Source organism: Haemaphysalis longicornis, unplaced genomic scaffold, assembly GCF_048455015.1.
Source record: "Haemaphysalis longicornis isolate Haplotype H1 unplaced genomic scaffold, Haemaphysalis longicornis Haplotype H1 scaffold_7, whole genome shotgun sequence".
NCBI classification, from domain to species: domain Eukaryota; kingdom Metazoa; phylum Arthropoda; class Arachnida; order Ixodida; family Ixodidae; genus Haemaphysalis; species Haemaphysalis longicornis.
Genome location: NW_027526422.1, coordinates 72344014 through 72360524, shown reverse-complemented (window position 1 = coordinate 72360524; position 16511 = coordinate 72344014). Strand labels below are relative to the sequence as shown.

The following is a 16511-nucleotide window of genomic DNA, read 5'->3' as shown; positions in this document are numbered from 1 at the left end:
TGGTTGAGACTGTTTGAGGCGGGCTCCCACTCCTTTTTTTTTTTTTTTTTTTTTTGGCCGGTGGCATATAAAGCCCCCTTAAAAATATTTCTGGCTACGTCATTGCATTAAGGCGACTTATTTTTATAAAACGCGCGTTATGCCTTAGTTCCCACGCAATGCCTGCATCCATCGCTGCTCTGCCACCGGTAACCGACACCGCAATGCATCATCATCGTCGTCGTCGTCATCGTTGCCGCTGCCAGAAAACTTACGCGGGATTCTTCTAGCTTAAATTCTTTTGACAGTGAAGCTGCTGAGACGATCGTTCGTGCATGGTGTCCGCAGTTAAAAATACCAAGAAAATTCCGAGCGCTCGTGCACGCGTACCTCGACTGCACGTTCGTCAAGCCAAGCAAACCAACTTAGGGAGATTGGCCAGAAAAACACTCCGTCTTACCGACTCGGCCACGACCGTGAATTAATACCCGAGATTCAAACGGCTTACTCACTCGACCGCGACTGTGGGGAGGGGAATCACGGCACCTGCCCGAGCCAGAACTTGATAGTGCATTGGACTTCCCGTCAGCACGGCCACCGACAAGCTATTGAAGCTGGGCCTGCACAATACAGCCGACGAGCTCATAGAAGCCCATCTTTCGAGCCAAAGGTTGAGGCTGGGAGTTACAAGCACAGGGAGGACTCTTCTCTCTCGTCTGGGGCTCACATCCCCTCGGCAGCGTCAGACATCTCAAATGAGAATTCTCTACCACAATATCAGGAAACAGCTGTACGTCTCACCGCTCCCTAGAAACATGCACCCTGTGCATCACTCTGGGCGCAGGGAAGCAAGAGCCAAGGCCATCCACACTTACTACGGGAGGGAACCAACCACAGTGTACACGGACGCGTCTTCCTATCCCGGCATAAGAGAGCAATGACAGCCGTGGTTATCCAGAACAATAAGCACGTCACCAGCCTAACCCTACCCGGATACGACCCCTTACAAGCGGAAGAAGCGGCCATCGCTCTCGCCATAACGCAAACTACCGCCAGCGTAATCATCACAGATTCGCAGCAAACGTGCCGCAACTTCTCATGCGGACGAATTCGCCGCACAACCCACCAAATCATCTGCCAGCGTCCACCAGACAGATCTATCATGATCACATGGGCACCCGCCCACTCTGCCGTCCCGGGCAACGAAACCGCCCACCTTTTGGCCCGAGAGTTATCCCGCCGGGCCCCGGGAAGCGAGGAAGAGAGGCCAACCCCGCTGATCACGTATCACGAAATAACACAGCACTACAAGTTGGGACGTATCACCTACCCAGCACCGCATAAACACATAACGAAAGAGGAGGAACGGCAGCTCCGTGCACTCCAGACGAATACTTTCCCCCATCCCACTAAATGCCATATCTTGCACCCCGCCGTATATTCCCCGCTATGCCGCTTCTGCGGAGCCCCCGGGACGCTCTTTCATATGGTAGGGGGCTGCGCGCACGCCCCACTACATTCGCGAAATCCCTCCATTCCTTCTCGCGAGCTTTGGGAGAGAGCTCTGACCAGCTCCGACCTCAATGACCAGCGCCTGCTGGTGTTGAGGGCTGTTGAGGCGGGGAAAGCTCAAGGGTCTTGGACTGAGGATTCCTCCCCATTGCTTTTCGCAATAAACACGTTTACTCTCTCTCTCTCTCTCTCTCTCTCTTGATAGGGCACATACGTTGCGCCTGCGGCGCCTAGTTTAAGTGTTCGCGTTCCGTTCATTCGTTCAGGAAGAAGACCCCCTCCCCGCGTCGTCAACGATTGCAACCGATTTGCTTCTTCTTCGCCGTTATAGCAACAAAGATGGAGTAAAGGTCGTTGCGGCAGCGAAGAAGAAGCAAATCGGCTGCAATTATGGATTTAAACTGCCGTGATGCTCGTGAAGGTTGCATACAGCTTCGCTAGGCTTCAAGTCTTACGCGTTAGTGTGAGCTTCTCGCATTTTTTTTTCTTTCAGAAATAACTTACCATTTTTTTCTTTTTCTACATCTAGGAGTATCGGCTAACAAAACCTGGCTCATTCAGACAATCACGTGACAAATATGAGATAAAATAATAACGTTTATTCGGAAAACAAAATCAAGCTGTAAACAGAAAATAGCCAAAAGAGTTATGTGCACGTAACACTGGCTTGTTTTTACAGCGTTCCAGCCAGGTTGCTCCATCCTCAGCTTCTTTTTTTTCAATTTGTTTCTTTATGTTAGCCATCATCATCATTGTCAGATCATGAGCACCATATCTGCTCGAGCGTGCTGGGGCAAGTGCAGCCGAAGGAACGCAAGTACCCAAATTCCTTGCTCGCTGTCCGTTGTCCCCTAGTCACCCGGGCATCGTTAACAAGTGGGGAGACTGACAGCCGTACGCCATGCGCTGTGACAGCGCCCAAAGCGCAGGAAAGCCAGGCGAACGCATGAAATGCAAGCGACGTTCCACGAGGGCAGGGAGTGATCCACGTCTGGTGCAAACTATAGTGCAAGCCGTCGGTTTTAAAGCGCTTCCCGCCACATTCTACAGAGACCGGTCTGCTACCGAGGCTCGACCGATTACGCAACAATCATATTGTTGCGTAATCGGTTACGCAATCAATTACGCAGCAACTGTTTACGCAACAATCTTATTAACTTTTGATTGAGGTACAACGTGGCGCGACCTTGTTCGTCTTTGCAAAGCAAAACTGAAACCAGAATAGAATAATTGCTGAGTAATAACTCGTTGTTTTAGGAATATCAGGTTCATTCGTATACGTGTTTTCAGGCTATTCAACGTAGAAATTTGGGCTAGTTGGTGAGGTGACTTCGACATGGTAAAAATCGCGAGAAGACGAGTGCTTTCAGGGAGAAACATTAAATACACATTTTCAAACTCCGCGCGCTCTCTACATCTGGTGCGACAAATGGATGCTCTATTCTCAGTCCAGATTTATACTTCCCTCAAAGTTCCCGCCAAGACAAAGAGATAACAAGTAACCTTGGTCGTGTTGCAAAGAAAAAAAGAATGTGTGTTGCAAAAAAAAAAAAAAAACTTGACATTTCAAAGCGGCTTGACAGATTCTTTGCCCGCAGCAAAGACGCTAACAATGATACCTTCGTTTTTTTTTCCCTTACAGGCTACCCTTGGCTGCTGACCTGGAAGCATTTAATATCGCAGTAAATCAGGCTGCTGACGCATGCCTGGCGATATATGCCTCTATATAGTGACATGGTTACTCACTTATTTTGTCTTTTATGTTCTGGCTTTCGCACAGCGCAGCGCTGTCGTGGAGTGACATTTGGGGCTTGCTGAATGTGGCATGCTGCAAACAACATATGTCTAAACGTCATTACCAACTTGTATCGTGTGTGGCCTATTTTGTCTTGGCGTTATTTGCTGACCTTTGTCGCTGTTGCCCCTTGGCTCTTTTCTGCTATAGGTGAAGCGATGAGACCAGGGTGTTGGACCTATGATAACGAACGTAAGTTTCCATTGGGCGTGGATGGAAGCAACCGTATCCGCATGCACGTGTGGCGGCTGCGACCAACTAAAAGAACGTCGTTTTTAATCATGTTTAGCAATCCGGCCATCAGCACGAATATACTTAAAATAAGGGAACTCCGTTACTGTATAACAGAACAATAGAAATAACGGTGTACTTTTAATTTTATTCGCTACGTTGGGAGTAGATGCGAACAGTTTTATGACGATTCGGGGGTTGTACTGAAGTAATTTGATTCCTCTTTCATACCCGTACTACACGAGCGTTTCGAGGCCTTTGAGTCGAATGCCATTTGATTCAAATGACACCTTACGATGTTTTTCAACGGTCTTTGGTTGAAATGCCATTTGAGTTAAAGGAGCAACTTTAAAGTTCTCAAAGGCCCTCGAAATGCGAACGGTCGTACTCTCAGGAGCAGTTTCTGCATGCCGCAATTACAAAACAGTTATTTACGAGTAAAACTTGGCGTTTGAAGTGCACGATCTTCATAATTTCTCACCTGTTTTTTTGTTTTCTATCACTCGCTCTACGATTACAAGGTAACTTGGTACTCTCAACACCGGCGGTGCGAAAAATAAAAAAAGAAACTGGCCGTTAGTGCATCTTTTGTGCGCGCTTGTAGGTTGTTATCAATTTGATCATTAATAATTGTTTTCTTGCCCATTTTAACTTTAAAATTACATTTTCGCCAAGAACGAAACATGGCAGCAGTGGTGACACCACAACATGGCAGGCGAACGCGGGAACTTTCAACTGACTTTGAGAGTTGTCGTGTAGGTCGGTGGAACTCCTTCCAGTTAAAATAGCATTTGAAATTTCGAAGGCCATTCGACTCAAATGTCCTTTCAAAAGCTCGCATAGCACAGGTATCAAACTTCGAGCTTTTTATAAACTTAATTCTTCCCTTTGCCTTCTTTGCGGCCTTTTCATAGGGCTCAACAGAGTTTAGATCGTGCGCAAGTCGGTAGCAGTGAAGTTCACGTATCGTTGCCAGTGTATTTCAGACTCAAGGTCGGCAGGCAGTAGCAGTTGCTACCCGGGAACCTATGTGGCCCCAGAGGCGCCAGACAAAAGGTCGGGGGGTTATTTGCGGCTTCTCATCGGAGAAGCAACAGGCTTGCGAGGTACGGTAAAGCTCTATGTCAAAGAAGGATGGCACGACACCTACAGAGAAGTTTGGACGTACTCCTTAGCAAAACGTTTCCGCAGAGACGGGAAACAACCCTGAGGCACCGGAGTCCCAAATTAGGGTTCCTGACGCGCCACCTCTGGTCACTGCTATGCTTGATGACTTCATAGTACTTTTGCACACTGGGTCGGATATTTAATGTCCTCTCCTCTGAACAAATGTGCAAACACAACAAAAATTGCCACCGCGTATGCTTGCGTCGCTGCAAGTAGCGTGTAAAAGCAATAGTGATTCTGCCGTTGCCAGTTAACGCCCCTATTCCGCAACAGGGTAGCCTATTTCGTATTTCACAAACTTTCCAAGAATTGAAGTCTAGTTTCACTCGCTTCCCCAATAAATCTCACCAGTGATGCGTCGTCACCGTTGGGTCACCATAACCTATACCAAGTGCCAGTTACTCGCACCAGGCTAGCGTATCACCAGTGGCACGCCAGCGAACGGAGCTACAGTGAATGCTGAATTTTTTTCGCTGATTCAGGGGTCAGGCAGGCAGGACAAAATTTCACCATTTGCCTAGTACAAGACTATTCGACAAGAAACTCGCCCGTGTTGAAAGAATATTGGAGAGGCGCGATTAACTCCCCGAAACGACCTCGCGTCGCCGCCCTCACTGAGGGCTCGGTGTCCCTGGATCACCTGACTGGTTCATCCGCCAATATAAACCACTCGTAACGGGAGTCCTTTGCCGGGACGGAAAACAGCGTCGCGCAGCAAGGCCCACAGACACTTGACATATGCAGCCAGCGCTTGCTATCGGGCACTTCACGGAGATGAGAGGAATGGCTGCACTCAGAGCACACCAATATTCGGGAATGTTCTGGAGGGAGGGAAAGAGAACTCCGCCCCGTGGAGAAAGCGCGCCTTTAATCTTAGGCACGTTCTCTGGAGTTTAAAGTGTCCCTGCACAGCTGCTGGAGTGACTTCGCTCAAATTGTCACAGTTATGGCCGAAGATGTCGGCGACTGAACCTCTGCCGAGCTGCTTCAAAAACAAAGTCTAACTGTCAGCGTTTCTATAGTAGCCCTCCTTGGTAGTTTAAGGGAAACCTTCAAGCATAACAGTGCATATCACCACAACCTACGAGTATGACTTAGGCTTCATGGCCAGCGTGCATGGTTGAAAGGGATGGGCCAGCAGTGTCTTGCCGACCGGAGGCGCCGGAGGTGTGAGCAGCCGGAAATGTCCGGGTGACAGGAAACGTGATGCAGTCTACCATCGTACGTTATAGTAATAAAAAATTGAACTAGTCGGCACATCACGTAAATAAGAACTGCGCGAAGGACGAGGACAAGCGAAGGTGAGTCACAGGAGGCGCAGCGAAGTTCCGCCGCGATGCACCCTGTTCTAAACTCAAGTATAACACCCGCCTGGTCCTCGCGCAGAAGCGTGGTCGTGGTCGTTCGTGCGGTGCATCGGCAACAACTCGTGCGGCGGCAGCCTGCAGTCGCCGGTGAACATCGACAAGTACGGCGTTGTGCACGACCTTGCCATGGAGCCGCTCCACTTCGAGGGACACCAAGTGCCGCTGCACAAGTTCGTGCTCAACGTCAACGGCCTGATGCGTAAGCAACTTCTGCTGCTCCTGCACACGCACGACATTCGCCCCATTTTACAGCGAAGCTGTTTATTGCCAGGGCTCCGTGAATTTTTGTTCTGCGTGTGCAAACACTCACGTCCCTATTTTGATGATCGTTTGTTTCTATATACAAGAGCTTACACGTCTTCCCAGCATAAAATCACAACAGGAGTACCTCAAAAACCCAACAAGTATTCCTGTCGTATGACAGAAAACTTTGTTGTGATAACAGAAGTCCTGTTGTTGCGACAAAGCCATCTGTTGTTACGACACACAGTTCTGTCGTAACGACAAAGCCAGTTTTCTCAACGACAAACATTCCTGTAGTCACAACAGGATTGCCATTTACGTATACTCTTCACAATGGGCAGTAACATTCAAACCATGTGCAACTACTGATGGAACATCGGGATCACGACAAGACAGGTATTCGGCACGACCGAACATCAAAAGCAGGACAGGAATGCGACACACGACAGAACATCAGAATCACGACACGACAAGAGTACCACAAAGCGACAGTACGACGCGCGAAAATACGACTAACTACAAAAATTTTTCTTGTCGTCGTCTTCGACTGGGTTATCACGTGGATATCCATGTCGAGTAGATTAGTTATCAAAAGACGCCATTTTCAAGACCATTAGTCTTTCAGGTAGATATTAAACTTCTCTCTCAAAGATTTGCCGCTTCGCTATGCGACTCGCATCGACCATTGCTGTATACGTTCGCACGTCCTTCTCTTTTCTTGGCCAAGCGCTTGCGTGCGTAGTTTTGTCCGGTTCCTCGGGGTGGCGGTCCCGTCGTCAAGACAAACTGCCGTTCTCCATTTTGAATTTTATTTCCCTTCATACCGTATTTTCGTCCATATAACCCGCATCTAAAATGCGAAAATTTTAGGATTGAAGTAGGTGCGGAATAATGCGAGGTATTTCCTTCAGTGCAGCTTCGCAAATCGCGTTGGCACGTGGTGTCCCTCCAGCATTATTAGCGACTAAGCCCCTTTTACTCCATTGACAGTGCTTATTTTGCACACAGAGCTCAACAATAGACAAACTTGAAAAAAATATATTGGGCAAATCACCTAGTTACGTAGTCAGCTAGGTAATTTCTTTTGCATAAACAAATGTGTAATGTTGCTTGAGTAGTAGCTTTGGTCCATCCTTTCATGTGTAATATATGCGGGCAATTCGGGGATATATTTTTTTATTCATCGACGGAAAGTCCGGCTGCGGGTTATATGCAGGGGCGGGTTATACGCGAGAAAATACGGTACGTCGTAATGAAGCCTCTAGTCCGGCCTTTAGCTTCGCTGGCCGTCCACCCTCGAGGGGTGTGATATGGCTCATAAATTTTTGACGAACGCTGAGAATCGGTGACACTTCGAACAAACCCGTATGCAAATATAGGGTTACTGCCAGTCTGAAAGGCGAGATAGGAACTTGGGAGAGGACGCGTGGCAGGGAGGAACAGTTTTAAAGCCAGGCTTTGCATAACATTCCCTGCACACTGTTCGCGTTGTGGAGCATATGGAGCATAGTAGTCAGAGCGCGAGGCAGCGAAGAAAGAAACTTACATTTGAGAGCCCTGGATAGAGTTACATAGAGCATGCAGGCTGCCTTATACGTGGCTGCTAAGTGCTCTTAAGTGCACTTCGTGTAATCTATGTTCAGCTTTGCGAGCTATAACATGGTCGTACACAAATCGTACTCATTACAGCAGACCTATGGGAGTGCGTGTGCGAGGTGCAAGAAAATGTTTTTCTCCGTACGCACAAAAAAAGTACCCCAGAGTCCATAAAGCGCTTGTCCTCACAGTGGTGTGATCTATTCTCGCCTTTTCGTTTATTCTTTCTTTTGTGTGGAAACCTTAGCGTTATGAATACCAGAGTGCTTGTGTAGTTACCAGGACGAAATTCAGCGTGAATCGTTGTTCACATCCATTTACTTGGCCCCTCCTGTTTGACCGTCACCCGAGGGATGCCCTCGGGCTATCTACAGTTGAACCTGGACGTAGTGAACCTTCATGTAACGAATTCCTGGATTTAGCGAAGTTTTTCAATTCCCCATTGCCACCTACGTTAAAGCCCATGTGTTTGCGACCTCTACGTAACGAAACGTCGCTGCAGTCAACCATGATGTAACGAAGTCGGTACATGATAAGTCATTGTTTTTAGCACTTTTACTCAAAAATCGGTCAGAGAAATGAACCAATTTTGCGAGTACTAGCACTGCCGTGAGGGGCCAGCAGCAATGAAAACGTCTGGAATCGCCTAAACACGAAATTCGACATTATGGTTATGGTGATGATGATGATGCCGATGATGATGATGAACGGAGAGGCTAGCACCATCCCGTGGCTAAAACTCACTTCTCGTTGTGCTTGTGTAGAGTGACTCCCCACCAGCTAGCAAAAGTAACTAGCCTTTAAGTTTCTTTTTTTCGCCCGCACCGGTAAGTACCGCGCGTTTCCACGTGTGAGCATGGTTTCGGTTTCAGGCATAAGTTTTTAGGTGCTAAGCCGTACCGTCGTCGAGTAGTCGCGCGTATCCCCTTCTATCTGTGGTGTCGCTTCGTCGTAATGAGTGCTGCTGCTAGAAAACAGAAAGTTGTGTCTTTAAAAAAAAATGCGCACAATTTTAAATGCCGTCTCCGCTCGCAAGAAACAAGAATGTTTCCGTCTGGTATAGTATCCCAACTACCACCCTCTCAACAACCTTGAGTGCGGTAAAGAGCACCGCCAATTTCGCAAAAAGGCACCCTTTCAGCATAATTCTGGTTCTTGTAACGCGTTACGGCGCCGAAAAGTGTCAAAAAGCAAAAGTGATACTTAAGTTACGTTTGTTAATGCGGGGTGAGTGGGTAATTTCTTCTTTGGAGCGCTTCCTAAGCTCGTTCGAAAGCAGGAGGCGTAAAACACGTTGTTTTTTGCTGTGAAGTAAATACATGAAGGGTGAGTTCACCTTCACTCATTTCGAGCATTTTGGCTTCATTTCTGCTTCGTTCCCGCGAGCCTTAACTAGAAACCTGCATGTAACGAAGACCTGGATGTAACGAAAAATTGCGAACTTTTCTCAACTTCGTTACATTCAGGTTTAACTGTATAAGAAATGGAGCTAATAAATATTGATGGAACCCGCACCTTCTACTGTAACGCACACTGGCACGAAGTTCCCCTGGAGTGCGGATAAGTCTGTCAAATAACAGCTTAGTGGCGCTGTTTTAAGGCGAAGCTGTGTAGCGACATAGCGGTGTCCGGCTCCCTCAGTAGGCAAAACGCGCCGCAACTTTCACGCGAATGCTCCGTAGCTCACAATGTAAAGTATAGATATCTTGATTAAAAAAAATCGGACTGCTATTCGCCGCTAGGACAACTTTCTCATGACGCGGAGTTCCATTTACCCGTCACAACTAATTAGTTCACTGTGGATTCTTAAATTTCCGTCTTCTGTCAATACATGAGCTCTACGAGCACAGCGTGGTTACAGAAGACGTCTGTAACGCGTTTTATTGGAACTATGCCTAATTATGCCTAAACTTATTGACCTTATACTGCTCAACCGTAGGAGGCTTGCTTTAGGGGCGAAACCCCCTAGGGGCTGGGGCTGTTGGCGTCTCCTGTCGTCGTCGTCGTAATCATCGTTCGTCTCATGTAGTCACGGTACTAAAACACCGGGAAACTCGTTTACGCCTCGCGCTAGAACGTAGCGCGTACTAAAAAAAAACACCGGGACACTTGTTTACGCCTCGCGCTAGAGAGTTTCGTGCTTCAAAGACAAGAGGCTTTTACAGCAAAGCTGTATACCTGTACCCCCCAACGGTTTCATCTCCGTTGGAAAAAACGCTAAAGCGCCAAGAATACACTTATACACTGGATGCTCCACCCCTCACCAGGTTCCATGCTATAGTGGAGATGGCCCGGGATTTTTTATCTCAGCAGGTATCATAGTTATCACAGTTTCTATACGAGTAACACGAAGCCGCCGCTCTATTGCAAAAAAAAGTTACAGTGAAATAGGCAGTTACATCAGTTACATTCTAGGGTAGAACTGTAGCCCTTTCTAGTTAAATTAACCTAATTAACTTAAAAGTACGCTGAATTACAAATTACCATCAACCATGTTTAACCGAGTTTTGTGCCGCGCATTTGCTTAGCTTCGCTTGTCCGCAACGGCGTTCACACCGCGGATTGAGGGCATTTTTTTTCCCCTCTCTTCTCCTTCAGTGACCCTCCGCGCGTCCCCGAGCGACCAGACGAACCGGACAGTGCGCGGGGGTCGACTACCGGGCACGTTCACCTTCCACTCCGCTCTCTTTCACTGGGGGTCGACGTCGATCTCCGGCTCGGAGCACCGCATCGACGGCGCCGCTTACCCGATGGAGGCGAGCTCCTCCTCCTCCTTACAGCCTTTCTTTACATAAAGACCTTGCGGCCGCCGCAGAAGTAGGGCACGCGCGAGACGCTTCTCCCTCGATCTGCTGGCCGTGTGACACTTCCGAGTTCTGCATATTTTAAGTGCAGAACACTTCAGGGGCTCGCCTTGTCGTCGCAGCTCGCTCGCTGGACCCAAGTGGAGCCAAACGGCGTTCCGTCGTAGCCGCTGTTGTCGCAGCGTAACCCCGAGGCTTCGAAATCCAAGCGGTTTATATAGTCATAAGCGTTCGAAACTCGTGAACCGCTGGCGCTTGCCGTACATTTCTCCGTTGTTTAGCGGAAATAAAACTACAGGTATACATTTGAGGCAAAATATACGTAATTAACCGGCAGAACCCACGTTCATTTAGCTAGGAACGCTCGTTGGGTTGGTTTTTACGATAGTAAGTGAAAAAATTTGCGCCAATCCACCCTGTGAATGTGGTCGGAAAGCAAAGCTGTAAACGGCACCCACAACGACTACCCATGCGACGTCCCTTAAATTGTGAAATGCACTTAACAACACCCTTTATTTCTTCAGAGAGATATTCTTGATTAAGTTAAATCAATGAGGATGCATTAACGGTGGTTGGTTGAGTTGTATTGGTGTAGCACATGAGTGGAAACTTTTTTATAAATTTAAAGGAAGCTCAAACCCGGTGTTAGACGATCTCACTTCTCCATCTCTGCCGCCGCGGACGGAGGCGACGAGAGAGAGAGAGAGAGAGAGAGAGAGAGAGAGAGAGAGAGAGAGAGAGAGAGAGAGAGAGAGAGAGAGAGAGAGAGAGAGAGAGAGAGAGAGAGAGAGAGAGAGAGAGAGAGAGAGAGATAACTTTATTATGTTTGTTGGGTAGTTGGACGTGGTGGGTGCCCCTAGTCCAGGGCTCCAGTCTCCAATGCGCCGGTGGCTGCTCTGGCGATCGTTCGGCACTGCTCGTCGTAGTCGGCGCTAGACAGTGCCTCACTCCACTGCTTCTCCTGTTAGAGGGCGTTTGTGAATTTTGTGGCACCCTGCTGCCGTATGGTAGAGGGTGGCTACTTGGTTGCACTTGGGGCACAGCTTCGGGTATTGGGTTGGGTACAGTTTGTGTAGACGGGAGAGGTGAGTGAAGGTGTTCGTTTGAATTGAGCGGAGTGCTGTTTGATCCTGTCTTTGCAACTTGGGATGAGGATGTGGGAATTTAATTCGGGTTGCTTTGTAGTAGCTTAGAATTTCGGAATATATGGGCGTAACAGGAACAGGAAACTGCTTGGGGGCTGCGAGCTCGGGGAAGGGAGGCGCGAGCCCAGGCGTGAGCCTGTTGATTGCCCTCTAGAGTTTCATGGCCAGGGGCCCACACGATTTTGATTGGATTATTTGATTTGTAGCCGATTGCTAATCTGTGGGCTGTTATGCCGATGCGCCCTTTCGCTCATTGCCTGCAGGCGTTTTGGGAGTAAGAAACAATGTCTTAAATGATAGCTAGAGCGATTGCCGCTTCTTCTGCTTCAATAGATGATGATGTCCGCACGCTAGCAGTGATGGTACGTTCCTGAATTGGGTTGTGCGCACAGATGGCGACTATGCCAGCATCTGTGTACCACGTCTACGATGAATTCCCGTATTTTGATTCGATATTACGGCATCTGTCCAACCTTCTGCCGTAGTGGAGTGTAGGGTTCATGTTTTTAGGTATGGGTGCTACTTTCAGGGCCCTGGATATGCAATCAGGAATCTCGTGGGTGGTTGCGCGCATGTTGACTCATGTATACGGTAGCCCAGTCGCTTTAGGGTTTCCCTACCAGTGTGGCTGGTTTTTAACCTCTCAAACTGGCCTATTCTATGTGCCTCGAGTATTTCTTCAACTGTATTGCTGATTCCGAGTTCATTTAATTTCTGTGTCGACGTCCATTGGGGTAATCCTAGCGCCATTTTGATTGCCTTTCTAAATGCTGCGTTGAGTTTTTTTATGTTACTGGCTGTTAAACATAAGAATGGAGCTTAAAACATAAAACATATATAAGAATGAAATTATAAGAGTGTTGACAATTTTTAGAATGTCCCCTTCTTTCATCCCGTTCCTTTTTTTGGTTACTCGGTTAATCATTCGTAGTGTTTGTTCTATTTGTTTCATTAAATGATTTAGGGCTGTTCCGCAGCCATTGTCCTGCTGTAGTCTCAGCCCCAGCACTTTTAGGGTCTTTACTGTTGAGATAGGTTTCCCGTGTAAGTTGGTTGTCATCGGAGTGGGTGGTAGGTATGTTTTTAGGCCAAAGTTGTCAACCCAGATTATTTTACTCCAAATAAAGAAACAAGTTTTAGATGCAGCTGTGTAAATCAAACGGTCATCGCGGCCATTGATTTAAAAGGCGCATTTGACAATATCGCCCACCAAACAGTTTTATCCAACCTTACCGACCTAAACTGAGGAGTTAGACTATTTGACTATGTGCGTTCTTTCTTAGAGGACCGGATGGCCACGATAGGAATTGGGGATATACGCACAGACACACACAAAGCACCGAATAAAGGCACACCACAGGGTTCGGTGATATCGCCAATGCTCTTTAACGTAGCAATGCACAAGCTTCCAGAAACCCTAAACAAAATCCCCAATATCCGACACGCAATATAGGCCGATGATATAACCATATGGGCAACCACGGGATCAGACGGAGGGGACGAGATCGGCGGCCGAGACGGTGGAGGAGGACGAGAAGAAGGAGGCGGAGGGGGAGACGGAGGGAGAGGAGGAAATACTTCTATTCATATTTCTGAACGGCCCAGAGTGCGGCCCAGGGGAGTGGTTCTTTCTTCACTGGAGCCCAAATGCAGTCAGCGCCGCCTGCGCTCTGTCCACCAACTGAAGCTGGGCAGGCACGCGGGCTCGACAGTAGCATCTCCCATTTCTCTTGTTGGATAGTTGACGGAAAGAGAGGAGGGTGCTCAGGGTTAAAGTCGCACACCGCGATTATGTGGCGGAGTGTTCGTACTTCAGAGCAATATTTACATTCAGCGTCGTAGCGATTCTGGTGCATTAAGTGAAGACGCGTCCGGTGTGGGAAGGAGCCGGATTGTATGTGCCGTAGGGTATAGTTTGTTTTTATCTGAAAATGTCAGGGTAAGGCAAAGGTAGGGTCTGTCTCTGAAGGCGATAATGCTGGGTTATGTCCCTGAACGAGACAAGCGGGTGACGGTCCTCGTGCAGCTCCATAAAGCAGGGGGTAAAAGCGCAGGCTTATTGGTGGGCGTATTCGTTTCCCTCCATGGAAGTGTGAACGGGTGTCCAGATGAGCTGAATGGAATCGTTTGGGGAGTGGGTTTTTAGCACACGCAGTGCACGTCGGGACACCCAACCCGACTGGTAATTCCGGTAGGCTTGTTAGGAATCGGTTACTACCTTCCGAACCCCTGGTTGAGTGAGAGCCAAGGCTATGGCTGCATGCCTCTTCTGCTGCCATCATTTCTTGGGTCTTGAGTGAGGCACACGCAAGGAGGTTAATGGTTCTGGAGCGTGATGGAGTATTACTGCCCTCTATATTGGGAGGCGTCAGTGTAGATGACTGCATGATCCCCACAGAGGGTGGTGTTGAGCGCTTGAGCCCGTGCTTGTCGGCGACCCTCATCATGTGAGGAGTTCATATTTCTAAGTAAAGGGAGCAAGCATCTTTAGTTCTTGTCGCCAGGAGTGCAGGAGTACATCAAGCGGAGTGGCATTCTGTGCTGCCCAGCCAGTCTGGTGAAGGATGCGGCGACCCACCGCAGTTCTGCTCATTCGGAGCTTCTTGTTAGAAAAATGGCCCTCTATCAGCTCTTCCACCGTGTTGTGAAGCCCCGTGCTAAGCAGCCTCTCTCTGTACGCACTCAGGGGAAGACCAATGGTCTGCTTATTCGCCTTTCTAATCATTATATAAAGCATCTTTATGTACTCCTTGCCGAGAAGAAGACAGGGGGTTGACGTAAGTGATTCTCGAGAGGACAAAAGCTTGAATTAATCAAAAGGTGTCGGATTCCTTGAGGCCTCGCTTCTTGGTGGCAACTCGCCTTATCAATTGTATGATTTGATTGATGCCATGTTTGAGGTGCTGCAACGATACGCCACTCTTGGTGTTGGCTTGGAGATGTCCAGTATCTTGATGCTGAAGCATAGAGTCATGTCCTCATTACTGTTTGGATGTGTTCCTTGATGTGTCGTTTGGAATGAGGGCGGACGACAAGGAGCTGTGATTTTTTACGGGAACACTGGAGGCCACATGCTTTAGCACATTGGCGTACTAGAAGTGAGATGCCATGCGTCGGTGTGAGCTTCCTTTCCACGCGCAAGGCGCGCTTAGGGCCGCTAGACGTGCCGTGGACGCAGCGCACAGTGGCGCGTGAGGTCGCGTGACGCTGTCACGTGGCATTCAGTGAGAATACCGGAGGTAAACCCATAATGTGCTTGGTGAGTCCACCACCTGTCTTACCAGTCTCCGCGTGGGCTCGTAGCTAAATCGGTAAGACAACGGGCTCTCACTTTGTTACGCTATTAGTTCCAGGTTCGATTCCTTGCGGTGCCGGTAAATTCTTTTATTTGTTCGTGGGAGTTTTTCGTTGACACCAACGGTCGCGAAAAAACCCTTGGAGGGTAGAGGTACAAAGTTTTGCTTTTAAAAAGTGGCAGTGCGACGCCGGCACGTGCGGGAGGCAAAGCAAGCATAAAAAAGTGGCAGCATCTCCACTCCGTGGATGATGGCGAGGGTGCGGAGTACGGGGACTCGAAATGACATCTAAGTTGCGCCCAGAGTGACATCCGATTTGCGCCCCGACCGTCATTCGATTTCAGCCGTGAATAGCACTTTGATTATTCCCTAAATAAAACTGCAACTCACGGCTCAAATCGAATGACGGTCGGGGCGCAAATCTGATGTCACTCACGGCGCAACTTGGATGTCATTTCCAGTCCCCGTTACAGGCACCGCTCAGTTACAGGCAAGGGAGTAAGCCTTTTGCCTCTCGGGTATTAACTCGCGGTCGTAGCCCAGTGGGTGAAACGACTGACACTAATCTGTCTGGTCTACCAGACACAGGCTGGAATCCTGCTGGAGCCTGTGTGATTTTTTGCGATTGTAAATGCTATGCGCACGGACGCGGACGGGCATTGTGAAGTCCTATAGGTGCTCCGCACCTAAAAGGACGGCTCTCCCGCTGGCGCAGTTTCAAACAGGGGGCGCGCGAGCCTTGCGAAGGGGGAAATTGGAATTGCATTGGGTAGTAGCAGTATAGTCTACTATAGTTATAGTACAGTATAGTAGCAGTGAGCGATAACAGCGCTACAGCCCGTTATGGCGGATCACACTGCTCTGCACTTCCGACAACTTTCGCATTGAATGGTACGGCTTTAATTTTTAATTAGCGGCGACGTTGTTCGCAGCCTGGCGTCGGCTTATTCAAGCGAAAGATTTCCTAGTGAGACCGATGGCGTTCTGTCAAAAAACTAACGTAGTTCCCCATAGACCAGTTGGTCGACCGAAAAGCCTTGATAAGACCTCTCGACGCACGGCGCTCATTTGCGTGAAACCGGACATAAATATATGCATTGTGTCTAAACGGTTACGTGAAAATCGCGAAAAAGGGGAGGTTCTGTATAAGACGATACACGCATCGATCGTGAAGGAATACAATAGTATACCTTTATCTCATAAACCACGTATCGGTATACATTTATGTCGTTCGTAGATGCGTTTACTTAGTGCGCGAGAAATCGTCGCATGGGTTCGTTCTTCGGTTGCGATTTGGGTCCTTGAAGATTTGACGATCAATCGGACACACTTTCACCGAAAGTTGGACGCACTTTTGACGCTGTTTTGACGTGAGA

General features: G+C 48.4%; 1 protein-coding gene across 1 annotated transcript in view; it reads left to right on the top strand.

Annotated features, from left to right (window-relative positions):
* Positions 1–3068: 3068 nt before the first annotated feature.
* Positions 3069–16511, top strand: part of LOC144146343 (carbonic anhydrase 1-like) — a 28773-nt gene continuing 15330 nt past the window's right edge. The window contains exons 1-3 of the mRNA XM_077678299.1: positions 3069–3478; positions 6071–6250; positions 10489–10646. Of these exons, the coding sequence (XP_077534425.1) occupies positions 3310–3478; positions 6071–6250; positions 10489–10646 (507 nt within the window). The 5' untranslated portion in view covers positions 3069–3309. The remainder of the gene's footprint in view (positions 3479–6070; positions 6251–10488; positions 10647–16511) is intronic.